The sequence below is a fragment of the Numenius arquata genome, chromosome Z (genome assembly GCF_964106895.1).
Source record: "Numenius arquata chromosome Z, bNumArq3.hap1.1, whole genome shotgun sequence".
Taxonomy (NCBI): domain Eukaryota; kingdom Metazoa; phylum Chordata; class Aves; order Charadriiformes; family Scolopacidae; genus Numenius; species Numenius arquata.
The window spans coordinates 71,656,162-71,676,309 of record NC_133616.1 but is presented as its reverse complement, the minus strand read 5'-3'; the positions used below and the strand labels follow the sequence as shown (position 1 = coordinate 71,676,309).

The 20,148-nt window shown below is 37.7% G+C and overlaps 1 protein-coding gene across 1 annotated transcript in view; it reads left to right on the top strand.

The window, feature by feature from the left end:
- BDP1 (BDP1 general transcription factor IIIB subunit) overlaps nucleotides 1-19,944 on the top strand; it is a 49,144-nt gene extending 29,200 nt beyond the window's left edge. Inside the window, exons 26-42 of the mRNA XM_074166173.1 lie at nucleotides 858-1,074; nucleotides 2,170-2,387; nucleotides 3,358-3,748; nucleotides 5,762-5,878; nucleotides 6,175-6,211; nucleotides 7,559-7,642; nucleotides 8,305-8,536; nucleotides 9,545-9,702; nucleotides 10,339-10,480; nucleotides 11,062-11,242; nucleotides 12,387-12,447; nucleotides 13,989-14,175; nucleotides 15,598-15,814; nucleotides 16,701-16,743; nucleotides 17,624-17,909; nucleotides 19,234-19,474; nucleotides 19,816-19,944. Coding sequence (XP_074022274.1) covers nucleotides 858-1,074; nucleotides 2,170-2,387; nucleotides 3,358-3,748; nucleotides 5,762-5,878; nucleotides 6,175-6,211; nucleotides 7,559-7,642; nucleotides 8,305-8,536; nucleotides 9,545-9,702; nucleotides 10,339-10,480; nucleotides 11,062-11,242; nucleotides 12,387-12,447; nucleotides 13,989-14,175; nucleotides 15,598-15,814; nucleotides 16,701-16,743; nucleotides 17,624-17,909; nucleotides 19,234-19,474; nucleotides 19,816-19,944 — 2,941 coding nt within the window. The remainder of the gene's footprint in view (nucleotides 1-857; nucleotides 1,075-2,169; nucleotides 2,388-3,357; nucleotides 3,749-5,761; nucleotides 5,879-6,174; nucleotides 6,212-7,558; nucleotides 7,643-8,304; nucleotides 8,537-9,544; nucleotides 9,703-10,338; nucleotides 10,481-11,061; nucleotides 11,243-12,386; nucleotides 12,448-13,988; nucleotides 14,176-15,597; nucleotides 15,815-16,700; nucleotides 16,744-17,623; nucleotides 17,910-19,233; nucleotides 19,475-19,815) is intronic.
- Nucleotides 19,945-20,148: the final 204 nt, after the last annotated feature.

Sequence of the window (20,148 nt, the reverse complement as noted above, 5' to 3'; positions counted from 1 at the left end):
TAGGGTACACTCCTCGTTACTGGCCTCCAACTAGACTTTGTGCCACTGATCACCAACCTCTGAGTCTGGTCAGTCAGTTTTCAGTGGACCTCCTTGTCTGCTCATCCAGACCATACTTCGTCAGCTCCTCTATGAAGATGTTAGAGGAGATAGTGTTAGAAGCCTTACTGAAGTCAAGGTAGACACTGTTAGTGCTCTCCCTTCATCTATCAAACTAGTTATTTCATTGTAAAAGGTTATCAGGTTGGTTAAGCATGACTTCCCCATGGTGAATCCATGCTGACTCCTCTAAGTCTCCTTCTTGTTTTTCATGTGTCTGGAAGTGGTTTCCAGGATTAGCTGCTCCATCACTTTCCCAGGGACTCAGGTGAGGCTGACTGGCCTGTGGTTCCCTGGATTGTCCTTCTTACCCTTTCCCAAAACATGAGTTTAAAAGTTTTCCGTCTTACTGATCTGAATATGCTTGAATAGATGTGAGAATTTCATCCTGTTTAAAAGCAGTAGTACCTTGAGCACTGGAATTAATTAATATAATGTTCTATGTTTACTTAACTTGTGGGACCTATCATGACCTATAGCTGAAACTTTCTGCTCTACCTGAGTTCTTAATGTTGTTGTCCTTCCAAAAGATTTTTCCAAAAGTAATCAGAGAGGTCCATTATTGCTGAAAAGCCAATTGTCTCCTTTTGTTTTTCGCTTCCTTTATTTTTTTTAAAACTTTACCAACTAACTAAATAAAAATACAGAACACTTAAGTTCATTTCTAGATGGAAGTACTAAATATCTGATAGTAAACCAAGCTTGCATAGTGTATTTTGTAGTTCCTGAGAAGTAAAAGTTGAAAAATGTTTTTGTAGGTCCACTGATAAATTAAGTTCTGGAGAAGAAAGTAAACAGAGTGATACAAAACCTTTGCATCAACCAAAGGAGCCCCTCTGGAAGCCAAGGCCAAACCTAATGAGAGTTACTAGAAAAAGAAATCATACTGAAGAGGGTGAAAACAGAGAAGAGGACAATACTGAGAATAAAAATGCAGAAGTGTGTTTGGAGTTAGAAAAAACAGGTGTATCGATGGTAAGTGTTGATCATGGTTTGTGAACCAATTTATACCTCGATTCTTGTGTTTAATTTAGAACCATAGATGGTACAGAAATCCAGTATATGGCTCTGAAAGGTTAATGTGATCCTTTTTTTTTTTTTTTTTAATTCTCTGTTGGAAATGATGCTGAATAAATGGACTTAACTATTTCCACAGTCTTTAAAACTATTAGGTTTTTTAATTAGTTTTTTTTAACTAACTATTTCCATAGTCTTTAGAAACTAAAACCTGAGACAACAGTGTACATTACAGTTTATATGGTCAGAAGTCTATATTATCATAAATACATGCTAACACTGTTACCAATTAATTTAATGTCTGTTATTCACTGAACAATGGAAATTAAGGCAGCTGTCTAACATCAGATACTACCTAAAATCCATGTAAGTATACTTATAAGTTGAAATGTATTTGAACAAGTTCAGATCACCTTCTGCTTAAATTTGCTCAACAGGTATAACCTAGCCTAGACTAGTTTCTTCTTTGTCTCAATACATGAATCAATTTATCTGGTGTCCCTTATTTTCTAGATGGATCACTAAAACCTTTCAGTTAACATATTATTTTAGCCAAGCATCCATAGATGACAGAACTGTGCTTATTGATGTTTTTTTATGTTCTGGGATATGTTTCTCTCTGTGTGATGAATAATATTTAAATGCTGTTCTGTAAACTATTGTAGTTTTTTCCTTCCTAGTTTGTTTCCAGGGCAGAAAAAAAAATTTTCCTTCCCTCAAATTGTTCTTTGAATTAATAGGTGGTTTTAGAAACTGATTCATCTTTCCAGCTTCTGAAGAGTTGCTGCTTTTTATAAGTTGAATGTGGCCTTGGTCTATTATGTAGCATCAGCACTGGGAACTCGGGCATCATAGATAATGCCATCTAATGACACTTCTGCTATAGAGTGCTATATATTAAAGAAAATGGGAAAGAATGCCCTAAGCTACCAGAGGTGACAGCTGGACATGTTTTCAGGAACCTCAAACTTAGTTCTTTCAATCCTTTTGTCACAAAAACCAGTTAAAAATATTTGGTACTTAATATGGTAGTTAATTGTCTTCTCTGGTTAGCCAAGCTCCAGTAACTTGGTGGAAGCTGCATCCTTGTCAGACGCTACAAGAAAACACGATTTTACGAACTCTAGTGAAGAAACATCTTGTAAGAGAATCAGGCAGGAGAGCAGACTCCAGTCTCCAGAGATATCATCAGAGAGTGAGAGTCAAGTAGAACAAGAAGATGATTCTCAGCTTTCTACGTCTCAGGACAAAAATTCAGACAATCTCACAAGGTAAAAACAATACTGCCTTAAAAGCTCAACTGATTGGTTTTGGCTTCTGTTTTAAAAACGTAATTATTAGCCATAGTTTTGCAGTGTGTTGTGTAAGCACATGTATGATGTCAGTTGTTGTGTCCTCCATCTGAACTCTACCAGATGCATGCAGATGTCCCTGCGTCTCTTACCCTGCCTGCACTCTCATGAAATGAACACAGTGAGCACTCCCACCAGCCCATCCCCAGGGCAACCTTTGGTTTCAACAGGAATTCCTGATTTTAAAGGGGATGACTTTGAAGTACCCATACTGAGGACACTGGGATTTTGGGATTAACCTAAACAGAAACTCTGTGCTGGAAGTGTCCTCTGTGGCTATGGGTTTCCTCTTACCCGCCAGGACGTTTGTTTGGGGAAGCTTAGAGTTACTTTTAGTACCAAATGCGGTTGTGCCCATCATTTGAGGAGGGAAATAGTAAGCACCTCATTATTGAAGAGATTGCTGTCTGAGAAACCGGGGCAGATAATTGGTTATCATCTAACGGTTCTATTTTCTAGATATTAGTCTGATCAACTAAAGTATCACATTTTGGGGCTCCTAGCATAGCTTTAGGAAAAGAGTACTGGAATGTTACCTTGACTTAGAAATATGTGACTTCCATGTCCGTCCAAATGAAAATTAATTCAGCCTTTTCTAATAGAAGAATTCTGCGTCTTGTAAATTTAATTGTGCAGCTTTCTAACACTCTGAAACTGCTTAATAGACATTTGCAATCAGTACTTTGTGCATACATGAAGAAATTAGGATTTCTGATTAAATGGTATGTGGATGCATTTTTGTCAGTATACGTTAAGAGGTAAATAGATTGTATGGTTGATCACAATGATCCTCTTTTATTCATTGAATTTGTTTTGATTTGTGTAACCTCTTTTTTGGGATGTCTAAGACATCACTGTTTTTTAAACATGCTTTTGTTCTGTACTTTAGAAAGCAGTCCAGAAGGTCATCAAAACGGATAGCACTGCCAAAACCTGTCTCGGAGCTAAGAACTGCTGCTTCTTCTGCCTCTGAATGTGAGGCTGATTGCAGTGAGAAGGGGAATCAAAGGCAAGAAGTTAAACTGAGTGTTACTAGAGGCAAAAGTTTGAAAACTACACATAGAAAGAAATCTGGGAAGGAGCACAGAAGTTCAAAGATAACCTTGGTGACCCTCCGGGCTTCTCAAGAGGAGGAGGAAGAGGAGACAGATGACTTTGAGCCTCACGATGAAGATGAATGCTTTGCACCAGAGGAAGTAAACAAAGCTCCGGTGTTTGTTCCTATAGGTCTTCGATCTCCAAAACCTGTTCCTGTTCAGATAGAGGAAACCATGGAGGAGGTATCACGTAGCTGGGTTCTGCAGATGTATTTTTGTTTTGATTGCTTAAACACCTTTTATTAATATTGCATCTCTGAATATTTGGGTTTTATTCCAGTTTAATTTTTTAAGAATGGTGTTGCAAGTAGCAGGGATATGTTACTTGGCAAATGTACTTGGTTTTGAACAAAATACTACATCACTCTAAGGTCCCATTATGTTTATGGCCTGTATATAGGTCTGCAGGGTGCTCACCAGTTTGTTTATTGGGATTGAATGTAGGCACAGACTACCATGCTTACTACATGTTTTGAGGCCCAAGATGGAACAAATAAGAGTTTCAATTTTACACTTGAATGTTAGGAAATGAGAGAAGGAGGGAAATGTTTCTGTATATGGTATCCCCTTTGCCAAGAAACTTTAACTGTAGCACACACACAGCTACTTGCTCGCTCCCCTCTCCTGTGGGACAAGGAGAAAATAGAAAGAAGGTAAGAAGACTTATGGATTGATATAAAGACAATTTAATAGGTGAAGCAAAAGCTGTATGTGAGAGTAAAGCAAAAAAAGGAATTTATTCACTGCTTGCCATTGGCAGGCCGCTTCCTGGAAAGCAAGGCCTCAGCCTGTAAGAGTCACTCTGAAAGACAAACACCATAAGCACAAATGTCCTTATCTTCTTCCTCCCTTCCCTGAGCTTCTGTTGACTAGAGTGCAGGCCTCTGTTTTAATTGTATGCTTAGACTAGAATAAAGCTTAAGACTGTAAGACGGTATCATACCTGCTAAGAGCAGTCACTTAGAGAGGAAATGGCATACTTCTTTGTCATGAGGGAACTGCTGAGGTTTGGGAACAGCACACTCTGTTTAAGGCCTTGAAAGGGATTGTGCTCAAGGGTTTAGACATTTTTCTATTTTTTGTCCCCTATCACTCAACATGACTTCTTTGCTTTTTTTGTCCCTTATCTCAGTGATGTATCTTCCCAGCTATTTTTTTTTTTTTTTCCCACTTTGTTCCAAATCTGTTTATCTAACCTATTCCATTCATGGCTCAGGTCTTCATCACTACATCTTTCCATTCACTCAGATTCTTCTTGCTTACTGTTACTTGTCATCTTCTCTTCTCCCATTGAAATCCTGTTTTTTTTGTCTCAGGAGTTAATCACACTGTTTGTTTCTCTGAGCGAAACAGCAAGAGAATTTAAAGTCAGTCAAAACACCAAGGGAGACTCTAGAAAAATAATGGACAGAAAGGTTGTTGCACAGAAAGTTTTGCTGAATCTCTTCATTTCAAAGATGGGGAATATATTAAGTATGGGGATGATGATCAAGTTTCCTGGTTTAACACACAGGAGCCATGAGTACTAGTAAGGGATATGGTTAGATACCTGAGGACTGAGTTGTTGTCAAATTTAAATAGATCAGTGGAAAGTATCTGTAAAAGTGCAAGTCTTTGAAAGCTACCCAGATTGAGCAGTGTTTTTCGTAAGAACCTCACTGGAAATATTGTAATCTTTCTGCCAAATTTCAAGTTCTTATTTCTGAAAATGTCACATGTCTGAAGTTCTCAGTGAAAAGACAGTCTTAAAGGACAAAAAAAAAAAAAGAAAAAGAAATAGGTAGAATGCCAGGTGGGTGTGTATTCCCTAGCCTTACTTTGGAAAAAGGTTGAACTCTTTTTCTTTCCTGAAGACGTAAAAAGCAGAAAGAGCATGAAAACTGACAAAACGCATTTGAGGTAAACAGCCACCATGAAACATCTCAGCCACAAAACTTAGTTTGGTGGAGGAATTAGCAATTAGAAACAAGGTCTTAGATTGATGCTTCTGGTTAGTTACAAGCAGCACTACCAGTTCTGCCTCCAGTTCATACAACTGCTGCCTTCTTAGAAGGTATGTAGTATAAGACGATTTTTGGGAAGGATCCCACTAAGTGTTCAAGATCTTGTAAATATATGTGGTTTATAAAAATTTGCATTTGACGGATTTTCTTTTGGGGCTGATGAACTGAAATACTTCTAAAATTATTTTTACAGCTGGAAATATCTGTGAATGTACCAGATGCACAGGTGGTTACTGATGTTGAAAGTCTCTCTGATGCATCTGTCCAGCCAGAGGTACAAAAGGAAGAAAAAGCAAGCACCTCAACAGCTGTAAGAATGTCCTGGTTTTGTTTTGTTTTGTTTCATGGTACATACAAAGCTATGTGGGCAGTGTCTGGTTTCCGTATCTGCTTGTAACAGTATAACTTAATAGACTCTTACCTGTCCCAAACAGATGTGAGGAACACAGCTGTGGGAAAACTATGAAAGCAAATATTGTCAGCCCTTAAAATACCCTTTCAAAGTCAGGATAACCTTTAGGCAGAGAATTTGCCTGTAAGCATTAAATTCAAATTATGGATTCATTTTTTATAAAACTTTTGATACTGTTTTTCTTTTTATTTAAGGAAACAGCCGTACATGAAAATCCAGAGGTAGACAAAGGTAGATATGAAACAATCTTGTCCATATCTTTCCTTTTAACTTGCTAGCAATATGTAGTTACTCTTGCTGAAAATTTGGGCATTTATATATCTTATAAAAAAAACCTCCTCATGAGATACTGGATGCTTTTATGTTATGGAGGAGACTGAAACTATTTTCTTTCTACTGGTCTCTATCAAGTAGGGTGACCAAGCATTGCAAGGTTCTGTTTCCCAGGGTCAAAATGTGCCCTTTGTGTGTCCTGTCTGTCACTTTCCCATGCTGTGGTTAGTTGTACCAGCAGAAGAGGAAACTTTGCAAGTACTTACCTTCAGCTTGCTTGATGCCTACCCAGCTGCTCTCCCACTCCTCCTCATGAACAGGGTGAAGGGCAAAAATAAAAGGAAAAATCTCCTGGGTTGAGAGAAAGACAAGGAGATCATTTACCAAAACAGGCTCAACTTGGGGAAATCTCATTTTATCTATTGCCAAATAAAACAGAGTTGGATGGTGAGAAACAAAGACAAAAACTAAAACGCCTTCCTCTCCTGACCTTCTTAGGCTCAACTTCACACCTTCATTTTGCACTCCTCTTCCTCCTCTGCCTCCTCCCAGTAAGAGGCGCAGGGGGACAGGGAAGGGAGGTTGCAGTCAGTTCCCAACACTTCCTCTCTGATGCTTCTTCCTCTTGATGTTCTTCTCCTGCTCCAGCGTGAGGTCCTTCCCATGGGATACAGTCCTTCACAAAGTGCTACAGTGTGGGGTCCTTCTTATGTGCTGTAGTCCTTCAGAATAAGTCTGCTACACCATGGGCCCTCTACAGGGTGCAGTTTCTTCAGGAAATACCTACCTGCTCCACCAAGGGCTCCTCCATAGGTTGCAGGGGAATCTCTGCTCCCACACACGGAGTACCTCCTCCCTGTCCTTCCTTACCAATCTTGGTGTTCACAGGGTTGTTTCTGACACTTTTTCCCTCACTCCTCACTGCTATGCATCATTTTCCCCTTTCTTAAATATGTTTCCCAATGGTGCCACCATCTTGGCTGACCAGCTCAACTGTGTCCTGTGGTGGGTCACTTGAAACCAGCTGTGTCTAGGGCAGCCCCACTGCTGCCAGCACCTTGCCACTCCCTACCCTCTACACCATTTAAGGGAATAATGTTGCTGCTCAGTGTTTTTAAAATAGTTTGACTTTAGTGGATGAGAATTGCTTGTCTGTCTACAAGCATCCTGATCCATGAATGGCAACAATTTAAAAAATACGTACTTCACTATATTGATGATAGTATCAAATGCTTTTTGAATACGGATAAGTGGATTTCTGGTTAATATGCTTGTGACTTTTAATGTGTGTGAACAACTTTGTAGGAATTAATGATGGAAGCACTGAAGCTGCCATGACTTTACTTGCAATGGGTGATCCAATGTTCCAGTTAAAAACAAGCAGTGAAGGTATGATCTGATTTATGGGGCAAAGCCTTGTACTTTCAGGGTCCACCTAAGGAGAGAGGGAGCAGTGGCTGCAGAGCTCTTCCACGTGCTGCTGTGTAGCAGGAGGTCAAGCGTCTTTTATGTTTTTAGTCCTTCTGAATTGTAATGCGTAGTGAGACTAGGCAACGCAGGTTGCCTGGAAAAAGTAAGGCATCTTACCAGATACTGCCAAGTGCATCACTGTGCTAGAAAGGTGTTTGAGACCTGTTTTAGGAAGGACAAGTTTGAATTAATCTGGCAACATAAATTGGACAAAAGAAAGCAACCAGGCTTAAATGACCGTTAACTGTCAGTGGTCTTTTCATACCTTTAACCTGAAGCATAGCTTTTTCTGTCTAACTAGCTACAACCTGAAATTACCTGGGTTTATTACAGTATTTGATAGGCTTTTATTTAGAATTTATTACCTGCTTTCATTGGTTGAATGTTAGTTTCTGCATTCTTACTATCAAAAGTGTGATCTTAGGACTGCATTTACCTGGGATTTGAATTTGCATCTTTTTGAGAATGCAAACTTTGTTAAATGAGGTTTGAATCTGAACATCTGTAAAATAGCTTTAAGTACATGCCAAACCTGAGTTTTCTAAATTATGCTTTTCTATTCTGTTTATTGTTTTAACCAGAATGGACACACGTGTTACCTGCTCAAGATGAGTTGGACATGGCCAATAGCCTTGTAACCCATGCCTACTCCAAACAAAATACGACTCCTAGTCAGTACTTACTTTCTTCAGACACTTCTGCCAAGGAATTGGTCCCTTCTGAGGATGGAAGCAACATTAATGTAGAGGATCAAAGCACTGACACAAGAATAGGTGTTGAAGAATATTTTGAGAAAAGAGCTACAGATACCAGGTTAAATTACTACTTCATTTTTCTTGAGGGAGAGAGATCCTCTGACACTGCTTACTTTTTCTAAGTTCTTTCTGGAATTTTTATTGAATTGCAAGCACTCTCACTTTAGCAAAGGTTTCTCAGATTATGTAGTTTGGTATGTAATCTGCAAAACCCCTCTTGTCTTTTTCTTATTGCTTTTATGAGATACTGGTATATAATTTTGGGGATGTGGAACTTGTCCTTCACTCCTGAAGTTAAGTTTACCCTGGTAGGGGAGAAAAGAATATTCAAACTTAGGTGGTATGGATCATTGTTAATTACCAAGCTCATTTTCCCAAAGTACTTTCCAGCTAATCAGGCCAAGGCAAGTGTCACTGCTGCTGTGGGATGTAGGTCAAAGATTTAGCCAAAGGGATGTCGAACCAGTTGATCTTCTATCATTATGTTTTTTAATGCTTTACGTTTTTTAATTTTGTTCAAACATTTGTGAATGTTGAAACAGCTTGATGAATACCTTCTCAGAAAAAATCTGCTGGTGATCACTTGTATTATTTGAAAGACTATTTAACTTGTTGATTGCTTGAGTAAACTATCAGATTATACTTCCCTGAAAAATTATAATCAAAGATATTTTACTTTAACTCCAGTGGTTCTTTTATTATATTCTTAATTAGAACTTACTACCATGTCATCAGTGTTAGATTTCTGATCTTCTTGTGTTTTATAAATATTTCAATTATTCACTTTTTTCTGTAGGCTGGGAACATCCTCATACAGGATGTTCCTGTTGTGATTCCCAGATGATCTTTTATTTTTTGTTCTTCCAGATGATCTTTTATTTTTTGTTCTTCTGTCTCCTCTGCCAGATGCAGCCTGTATTTCAGCTCTTCATCATCATCTCATCTACTCCATCTCTCTTACCTCTTGTCTGCACAGCGATCTTTGCTGGAAATATTAATTTCATCTCACAATTAACTGTCAAAAATAAATAACTATATTGATGGCATTTTTCCTTTTTACTTGCAGTGATAGCTCTTTGCTTATAGTGAATAGTATGAGACTGACAGGAGGCAGACTCCTGGAGTCTGAGCCAGACTTTGGAGTATTAAGGTCCAATGAAAACATAGTTCAAAAGTCACTTAATACAAATGTACCTGTGGAAAAAACAGAGCAAGTTCAAACTGGTAAGCCTGTTTCTTATCCTAGGGTTCTGAAAATGGTTTCTTCTGATGGATTCACATCTCTTTATGAAATGAAACAAAGTTGAACGTAGTCTTCACGTTCTGTTCATGTTCACAATAGATGCATCATCACTGTAATGTAGGGCATCCATTTATGGTATAGTTTTATACATAAGTATACCTTTTAGTATAAAATTAAATGAAATCTGAATAGCAGACTTTCTGTGCGGGTCTTATATTATCTGAAAAGCCCTTAAATTACTGGACTGGCTATTGCAGAAATACAGTGCAATACAGTGTACATTTTTCTGTTATTACTGTCTTTGCCTTCTATTAAAACCAGAAGGGTAGATACACAGAACTGGTTTTGGTTTTCTTAAAATAGTTCTAAAAAACGAGGTCTTCAAACTCTGAATTATCTTCATGTCACTGGCAAAATGCACAACATACCAAAGGCAAGATCACAGATGAGATATAAGATGTGTGTACATATAGAGCAAAATTGTTAGTAATTTTGTAATGTGTCTATATATACGCTTCTCCACATACAAACGCTTATATGTAAAAATAATATGCATACATATACACACATGCACATACAGAAAAAATTATGTTAATTTTTATTCTTACACATCTTAGAGTCTACAACCCAGAGAGATACTGCAGAAATGCAAAAGGTGGAACTAGAACAGTTCAGACCAGCTGCAGGTGGTTCTTCAGTTCTTTATGACTTTGCAACTACAAGTATGGAGGCTACCAAGCAAGTAGACAAAACTGAGAGGTAGGAAGAATCATCAGTTAACATTGACATTATTCCTAAAGTCTCTTAAAATATGTAGCTGAAGTGCATGTGTAGTATGTGTCTTTGGAAACAATGTGCTTACAGACATTGTGTGTGTTTACACACATACGTGTACAGTTTAGAATTATTTTTAATATTTTCACTGTTGCACTGTTGCATGTACAGCTTTTGGAGGTAAAAAGTTAACTTATGTTTGCAGTTTCAGAACTTAGTGATCACCTTGCTTCTTAGTTGTCTCCCATGAAACTGCATCTGAAAGGAAATGTTAAGGAGTTGATCAATTTGGAAATGTTAATGAGCTTGTAAGGCTTCCTGCTTGCTCATGCTTTTAGTAGTAAAGTCTCAATTAGTGGTGTTAGGGAGGCTTTTTGCTGAAATACTTTATGTAGACTTGTTCAAAGATTATGCATTTTGTTTAGTAGACTGATGTAGTTTTTAAATAGATGTCCTGTTTCTCTGTAACTACGTAAGCTTCGTATTAAGTAAATAATTATACAGAATTTAGGCCATGCATAGGTATCTTCACTTCGTTTCAAATTAACTAGATATATACCTTACAGAACAGAGATGAAAAATCCTTATGGAAAATCAGAGGATTTAAGACCTGTAACTGCATCACCAAAGCCTGAAAAATCTCACTTTGGACTAGTGGATTGTCCAAATCAAAGTTCTGTGGATGGACTTCTTGAGCAAAGTCCTTGTCTTCTTGGGGACAACAGATGCACAATGAACTTCACTCAGGTAAAGAACTTAATTTAGTGCCCAGTTTCTGAAACTCTGTAAAGGAAAAGGGTTTCAGTGTGAAAGTACTCTCCCATTTTAAAGACCTGGTACTTCAGCTGGTGAATGAAACTTTCTTTTTTGCAAAGGTATAACCAAACCTCATCTTTCAGACAAACTTAATCTTTGCAAGCATCAGTTTATAGCATTTCAGCAATAAGTGATAATTTTGAGCAATTTTTTAAAGAGTTTTGATGAAAGAAGTTACCTAGGATTCATGTATTTATTCAGTCTGACTTCTTACTGTTATATTTGTTAAAATTGAAATTAAATTACAATGTCACTGCTGGGCGCAGCATTTTCATTGTCATCTTAATTTGCTTTGTTTAACACAAACTTCATCCTTTGCTATATTCTTTCCCATTTATTTCAAAATCCAATGAAGTGGTTTACATGTATATTATCAGGGACAAAGAGTGTCTTTCACATCCATTTCTTTGCAGTGGTTTGTGTATCTTATTTCTTCATGGGAGAAAGGTTCATTCTCAGTTTCTTCAGGTTTTCTAGTGTTGCCTGAGATCAATGTACTTGCAGTTACAGTGGAACAGCTGAGGGGTAGTAGCTTGTTTCCCCAGTGCAACCCATTGATGTGTCAAGGCTGATCTTATGTTAGAACAAGGTACAAGAAAGATTTGACTCTTACAGGACTGGCAGAGAGTGTGAGAAGAGGCAACTTGCAGTGGAGTATTCCTGGTTTTAGCAAAGGTACATGCCATAAAAGGGAACGGAGAGATGATTTGTAGAGTTTGGTGTTTTTCTTTGGCACTCAGTGGTTTTGTAATGGTAGGGGGAATTTGTGTTCTTAGTGCCACTGAGCAATTTATTACGTGAGTCATCTCTGACAGAGTTGTGCTGTAGGAAGTATAAATTTATTTTGACAAACCATCAATACAGACAATGAGCTGCATATAAATTTTATATTGCCCAAGTGTTTCTTGTCCTACTCAGGCTAATATCCTTCAACTTAGGATAGCTAGAAGTAGAAGCTGACAAAATGCAATTATGATGATGTGATTAGATTTTTTGGCTCTTTGCTTTGTTTCTTTCCTGTTTTCTAGAGTTATTTCTCGGATTTATTAACTTATTTCAAATGTGTTCTTTCTAGAAGGAAGCTTATCCTCAGGATTCTCAACAGCAATGCGTAAGCAGCACAGAAGAGACTTCAGGTATGGTGTTCTAATACTCTTTAAGTTAGCAAAAGTCCACACTTTTGTATTTTGCAGTTGCGCAAAGATGAATAAAAAAATTTAAAATGCTTTCATTGACACAATTAATCAGTCTATTTCATTAACAAAAATAATGACCCACACAGCACAGTGCCGTTCCCCTCCCTATCATTACATTTCATTAAGAGAAACTAGACTTGGGAACCTTTTGAATGGCACTTCATTGAGTTTAAATATCAGTGAAAGGGAAACTTCTTGCTCTCTCCTCCCCACTGTGAGCTCCTGCTGTTTACCTCGTACTAGGTTTAGCAGTTGTTAGAGCCTTTTATGAGTCTCTGACTCACTTATTCGTCAAAAATTGAATGTGACAAAGGGAGAGAACCTGTGTAGTTTTCCACTGGCTTGGTTGAACTATAGTGGCTCATGAAGTTGTCAAGTGAATGCCACTGTTGGAGTTGTGTGAGTAGGAGGGCTGGACTGTCCAAGTGTGGAGCAGGGCAGAAAGGAGAAGAGTGGAAGAAAAAGGAAGAAAACAACCAGACTTCCCTCTTCAGCTGTAGTGAGTCAGCAGATTAACGCCTAACTGATTAGATGTGATGAAAGGTATAAAGGTGATGGCTGCTTTTCCCTACAACAGATTGAACTGGAGCTGATTTGGAACCAATATTTGTCTCGGGTACAGGAAAATCACTGTGTCAGAAGCCCAGAATACTTACTTTACATGGAAACTACAGTCCAAAGTTGTAACTCCTGAGCATGTGCAAAAGATAGGGCTAATACTTCTTAGACATCTGTTGTTATGCTCTGTTATTGCAAGGATCTTGGGATGGAGCATCTTAAATCATCTTTAATTAGATAAAGAACCCAAGCGAGTTGAGGTTGGAATAACAGCAGCTTTATATCATCAAGAATGAGAGCAATGGAGCAGCACTGTTGTTTTCCATCTTTTGAAAACTTTACAAATGTTCTCTCCTTAAATTCATTCTAACGGATGGCAGTTGGCAGTTATCTGTTAATGTCCATCTGTTGACTAAATTATTTATATTTTTCATTTATTAAATTCAATACTATTCTTCTCAGGTCTCTTCTGCAAGTCCACAGTGAGAGGAAAAATCGTTGTGTTTACCATCAAAACGGTAGAGGTAGACTTCTGCCATTTAAAGTACCTCTTAATACCTGACAGTTGCAATTAAAAAGAGGACCATTTGGCCACAACTACACAAGATTATTAAACTGCAAATTGTTCTTTAATGCTAGAACACCCATTTAGAAAGCTCCATCCCTACTAGGCATTTTTAATATTCTTCATTCTGAATGGTAATCAGGACTCCACTGCAATGAATAGGCTCCAGGGGGTGACGATGCGTATCTCAGCTAAGAGGAAAGGAAGCATATTGTCTCAAGAATATCCCCAGTGCCTAAATGACTGCCTAAAATTTAATTACTCAAGGTGGGGAGGGCATGAAGAGAACAGTGTAATTTCAAACTTGACTAATAGAGTTTTGTTATTTCTTTATTTCCTTGAAAAAAAATTATACTAGTGAACAATGATCATAGATGTCCAGAGGAAGAACAGACGTTCATTTTAACGTTGGTGGAAATCCCAGCTGACTCAAAAGATTTTGATGCATCTGCTTTGCTGGAACAAACTTCAGAACCGTTACTACCAGCCCCAATACTTATCAGCCCAATAAATACACGTGAAACAAGCATGACTGAAGTGGAGAGGTAAATGCTTTGTTTTTGAGCAAAGTAAAACACTTTTTGTGAACTTTGATTGTTCCCTGAATATGCATTACAGATTACAATTTCTCAAAAGAAGAAATGCAGGAGGAAGTAATTTTGGCAGATCGGTCAGAGAACTAAGAAAGCTAAAAGGGCTCTAATCAGATTTGAGAAAGATCTCATTAGCGGTTTAAAGTTAGTGTTTTAGTTAGCTGGGATTTTGGTGTCAACTTTAATTCTCATTTATCCTTTAGAGCAACTCTTCCTTTTTAGTAGAACTCATTTGTCCAGCCTGAGTCTATTCTGCCATGGACACTTTGAATGAAAATTAATTGAAAATAAAAATCTAAGCATGTTTGCATTTCTACAGTACTTGAACAGTTTCATAATAGCTGTTTATTAATGGCTCTTCCGAATTTTTAGTGTAGATGGTCTTTGGAGAACATGACAAACAGCGGACATAAATTCAGATATCACTTTCTTTAGTTTGTGCCGTGTTCAAAAGGCAGAAGAGCTGAAAAACCAAACAAATAATTATAGAATAATAGCTGGTTTGCAGTACTGTGATACAAAGGGTTTGAGTTTCTTTTACAAGGTGTACTCTTCAATGCAATGTAACAAAATTGTTATTTCAACATTACAGTTGACCTAAATCTCCTGGTCAGTTTGGGAGGAAAAAAACCCCAACAATCAAAGGAAAAAGGCATTCTGAAGAATAGGAAGTGTTGCAAAGTTATGAAAAAAAAAAATTACTATATTAATGTAAGTCCTTAGATCATAACTAGAGGTGTGATGCAATTCCACATCACTATGGAGGACCTTGCCCTCCGACATCAGATGTTAATGTCATTCCCTTAGTTACTGAAAGGATAGGTCTTTGAGTTAACTTTGGCTACACAATGTAAGAATTCTGACTCTTGTGGAACTACTGATGGTAGACAGAATTGCTGACAGGCAGATTAAGGGTACATCTTCTGACTCGCTGTCTCTTACTGCTTTGCCCTATTTCCCTAGCCTCTGGTGCTCCCCTAGATGTCATGCTGTCTTTTGAGATCGTACTGCAGGGGGTGGAAGGGTGTGGGGATGAAGAGCCAATTGTGTGTATAAATAATACTGTATTTTAGGATTTTCTAGGGCAGTTAATCAGTTGACATATTTTTATATTTTATGAACATATCAACTGGAGTTCAAATAGAACTGTTTCTAAAGTAACTAGATTAAATTATGACTATAAAATCTCAATTATCTGACTTAAGATTGCGCAGCAAAATGTTTCTTGGTAGTAAATAGTACATTTGAAATTAATATTGATGTTAAGTAAGAAAGAGTATCACGATAGATCCATGTAATTTCCATACAGAAATGTCATACAAAGTAAATTTTGGCATCTTGTAGTGTCACAATAATGACTTTATATATAAACAGTATTGGATCCTTGACAACTGCAGCTGAAGAATTTGCTGCACCTTTAAACAGCAGTATGGAAACCAAACAACTAGAGAATGCATCATTAGAGCCCATTCCAAATTTGCAGACAACTCAAAAAAGATCAGCTGCTGAGCTTGAAGAAACTGATTTTCCTCCTGCCAAGAAAACTCTGTCTGATGTTGTAGTGGAAGGTAACTTGGAAACCACTTATAAGGTGAGATGGTAGTTTGGTAAGTGAGTCTTTATATATAGTGTAGACGCATAACATGTAATAGAGCATTTTAATTATATTTATTGTTTAATGGTGTCAATTGCTTAAAAACTTACTGCCTGTACAACTTATAAAGAAAATAACACCCATAGATTGCTTTTTATTTTGGGCTCTACAAAAATTTTTGGGCTGTTGATTTAATATTAATTTTTTTGGAGAATCTGTAGGCTCTCAGGTTTTTTTTTATTAGGCTTCCTAATAGGCAGACTGGTAATATGTCTTATTTGGTTCATTCACCCCAGCATTTCTGAGAGTGACATTGCGGGAGGGAAAGCTCTGGCTGTATACTGGATGACTGGCAGACTGTCTTGAATGATGTTATGATTCCTCATGGTGTCTGTTACATGAAGAAGTTGTTAGAGATACTCATACCATTTTTTAACATAGCAGGTAGTAGTTTAAAAGAACAAGCTGCAAATAAAAACTGTCCAGCATGTTTCCAGCTTCCCTCTGTGCTTTTAGAATGTGACCAAGCTTGTGGCAGTGACTACCATTCATCTCTGTGAGTAAGCTAAGATTGTGTAGTGTGTCTGGGTGAGGGAATGGGTGATAATTCCCCACATGATTCAGAGAGCTTTTCTAGGAAGGTTTGGATAACAGTCCTCTTCTTTGACCTCTCATGTTGACATCCTTGAGTCATTTGTCTTAAGAACACCTTGAGAAGCCTCCTAAGGATATGAGTTAAGTGATGAATGATACTGTACTGAAGATATATCACTCCTGTTCTTAGAAGTGTATATGCATGATATGTCTTTATCAACTTTCATCTTCTCTTCTATATTGAGAGAAATAAAGAAATAACCTCTTTTTTTTTCTGTTACAAATGCAGGGTTATTCAATTAAATCTACAAATGCTCCAGTGGTAGCTTCTGGTAGGTAAACTTTAACTCGTAAAACATAATGAATGTAAATGCATGATACACCAATACTGGTTGTCATGCTTTATAGTCCTGTCTGAGGCTATGTGACAAAAAAGGAGAAACAAATTTTCCCAGTAGTGCCCTAATACCACTGTTCCATGTTTTCTGCTATAAGCTGAATGTGTTGGGTTACATAACTGGCTGTTAATTTGATAATGGTCCTAAAAACATTGCTATAGCTAGTATATTTGTGAAATTTGGGAGGTTTTTTGGACTCAACATAAAATACTTCCACCTGTTGGAGAGCGCTAGTAACCAAAGGTATGAACTTGTACTTTAACCACACATATATTTTTTTTATTAAAAAAAAATATTTTTATTTATTTTGTATTTCTCTTTCAAAAAAAACACATGCACAGTGTAATTGACTGAAAGCTTAATTTCCCTCTGAAGAATCAGAGGGAAAGTAGAGTTGCTGACAACACAGTCTTCAGCAATCTGAGCCTGCGAAGGGTTTGGAGAACTACTTTTCAGCCCTGAAAATTACTTTAAAGGGAAATTGTGGAAGCTTAAATAGCTAGATGACTTGACTAAGTTCTGTGGTGTGCTGTAAAGGATGGGGATGGTTGTGCGGTAAAACCACACTTCTACCAGCTTTTCCAGCTTTCCCCCATAACATATAAGATCTTACAGACTTTAAAAGTAGACTGTGAACTTCCAATTCTTAGTGATCACTTCAAAAAATAAAATGACAAAAAAAAATTGAACAAAATTTCAGCCCTTCCCTTGTAATGGTGCAAGCCATCTTAACATCACATGCGTCTTTTGGGCTGTTGTGTTATCACTAAAGTTAAGTAACAAGTCCTTGAATGACTCGCAACTCCTTTTACAGAGAATCCTTTTCAAAAAACAGAGGCTTCAGCAAAGGAAACCCCCAAGCTGGTGTCTGAGTCTTTGTCACCACTTGCTGAGAGAATCCAGCTTGAGACTTTGGAGAACTTAGGGGAAGCACCACTTGAGAATTTGGCAACCGAACAGGAAGAGGAGGTGATGCCCAGATTAACCTCTAATAGAAAAGCAGAAATAAGTGGACAAGGAAAACAGGGGGATGTGCATGAATCTGGACAATTGGAACATACTAGAAGCCTGGCATCATCTTTAAAAACTCCGTTACTCAGGTATTTATGCAATAATGTTCTGTCAGCCTTTCCTGTAAAAAAGACCTTGTTTCCATATTGAGGGTTTTATATCTGCTTTCCACTTAGTATTACAAGAAAGGCAGTACATTGTTTGAGACCTGCATGGCTCAAAGTTACAGCATCTATCCTCTTCAGCAAATTAGAAAGGATCAAACTGTCTGTTTTGAAATTTGAATTATATTATTCATTACATGAGCAGATTGACCAAGGGACACTACTGATGTATGGTGTGTCAGTTTAGACACTGACAGATGCCTCTTGTGAGATATCTGTTGGCTATGATACAGATTTAGGGTAATTGTTGTTTTCCTTAGCTCAGTCTACTGTTGTGATATATACACCCATCCACTTGTTTTGATTTTTGTTCTTCTGCCAGTAAGATTTGTTACTGATATAGTACTCAGCACACTGGATTTTTAGGACTAACTTAAGATGCGTCATTTCCCTAAAGGAGTTTCAGTCTTGACAGCTCAGAGGATATTCCTCTTATCTATCCATCTGACTGTGGATTTGTTTAGTATACCTCTCTATAAAGTTTAAGTATTTGAGTTCCTGGTCTCTATTGTTCTTGCACTCACTGATTTTGATTGTGGTGCTCTGCTGATCTCTTCTGATCCTGTTGTCTCCTCTTTCATTATGCTTGTCTGAGTACCAAAACTGGTTATTTGTACCTGGGACACCCACAGCAATTGGGTAATGATGCACTAACATCAGAATCCTTGCCTTAAAGTTTACTTTCTAAGTTGTAAACTCTTAACAACATGAAAAGTTGATAGTCTCTGTACCTCCCTCATCACTGTGACTTCTGTAGGTTCAGTGGTATTAGGTATGACGCTGTTTACAGGCTGAAACCCTGCAGCAGATAGCCTTCTTTCTGGTAATCTTCTGTGGCCCCATCCTTGGGAATGACGTTTCTTTTTCCATTGATTACATGGAGGATGCTCTTTTCAGTTCATTTGTTAGGAGTAAGTCTCCATTCTTCTTGGAATAATAGAAAGAGACAAACCTCTTTGTGAAGATATTCTAGCTTTTTACAGGCTCTGGTTTAGTAGCAAATAGTAGCTTCCTGTTCTCAGGGTTGGAGATTGTCAAGAGTCTCTGTAACTCTTTGAAAAACTCTTGTGCCAGAATATTCAGTAATACAAAAGCCTGCCTTTTTTTTTTTTTGTTTTTGTTAGAATTTTCCTAGATCTCGGAGGTGTGTGTTTGTTTCCGGTGTAATGAATTGGACTGCTGTAATATAATTTACATCTTATCTTGTGGAGCAAACCTATGACATCTGGACTGTATTTGTTTTGAACAGGGGTGGACGAAAACCGTTGGGATTTTTATCTTTAATTTGCAAAAAAAGTAGCTCTGAATCTGCAGAAGATACCAAAGGGAATAGAGGGAAGACCCAAAAGCCTCGGATTGTGACTCCAAAGCGAAGTCTAAAAAAGCCCACTCCACCCACTAAGGATGATGGGGAATCTTGTTCCCTTCCTTCTACAAGCACATCATCATCCGAGGAGTATAAGAATGTAGCTGCTGATGCTGCAGTTACGGTATGTGTTTACTTCTGAATGCCCTTGTGTTTTTGAGATGCGAACAGTGAATTAGTTGTCTCAGGAGTGGGCTTATAGCGCTCATGTTTTGAGAGATGTGACTGCTCCAGCAAATAACTCCTGACTTGTGCATGTCTAGGAAACTTATAAAGGAACTAAGCTGTTTTTTCTCTGCACATGTATCTACTTGTTTCTCATTTTCAGTAAACTGCATTTTTTTGTCTAAACGTCTTATCTAAATTGGAAGCTGAAGTGCAGATATATATATATATACACACATATACACACACACAGAGGAACAAGTTGAGACTGTTATGAGCAGCCTTTTCTTTTTCTATTAGGTTCCAACTACTGAGCCATTGGAGAAGCCACCCCTTTGTGTTAAAGATCAAGAGAAGGAAGAGGAGCCAACCAGAATCTCTGAGTATTTTTTCAGTGATATATTTATGGAAGTGGATGATTCAGAATAGCAAATTGGCTTTATAAAAAACTGGGATCTGACAGTATAGTGCAACAAGCAAAGAAGAGTATTTTTAAGAAGTTCTCATTTGTTCTGATGTTCATTATGCCACATTTACTGCCAGCCAAGCTGTTGTTAATAAATTCCATAAAGATGAAACAGATTCCTTCTGAAGTGACCTGGATACTTTTAAAATGTTGACATCTGAACCACT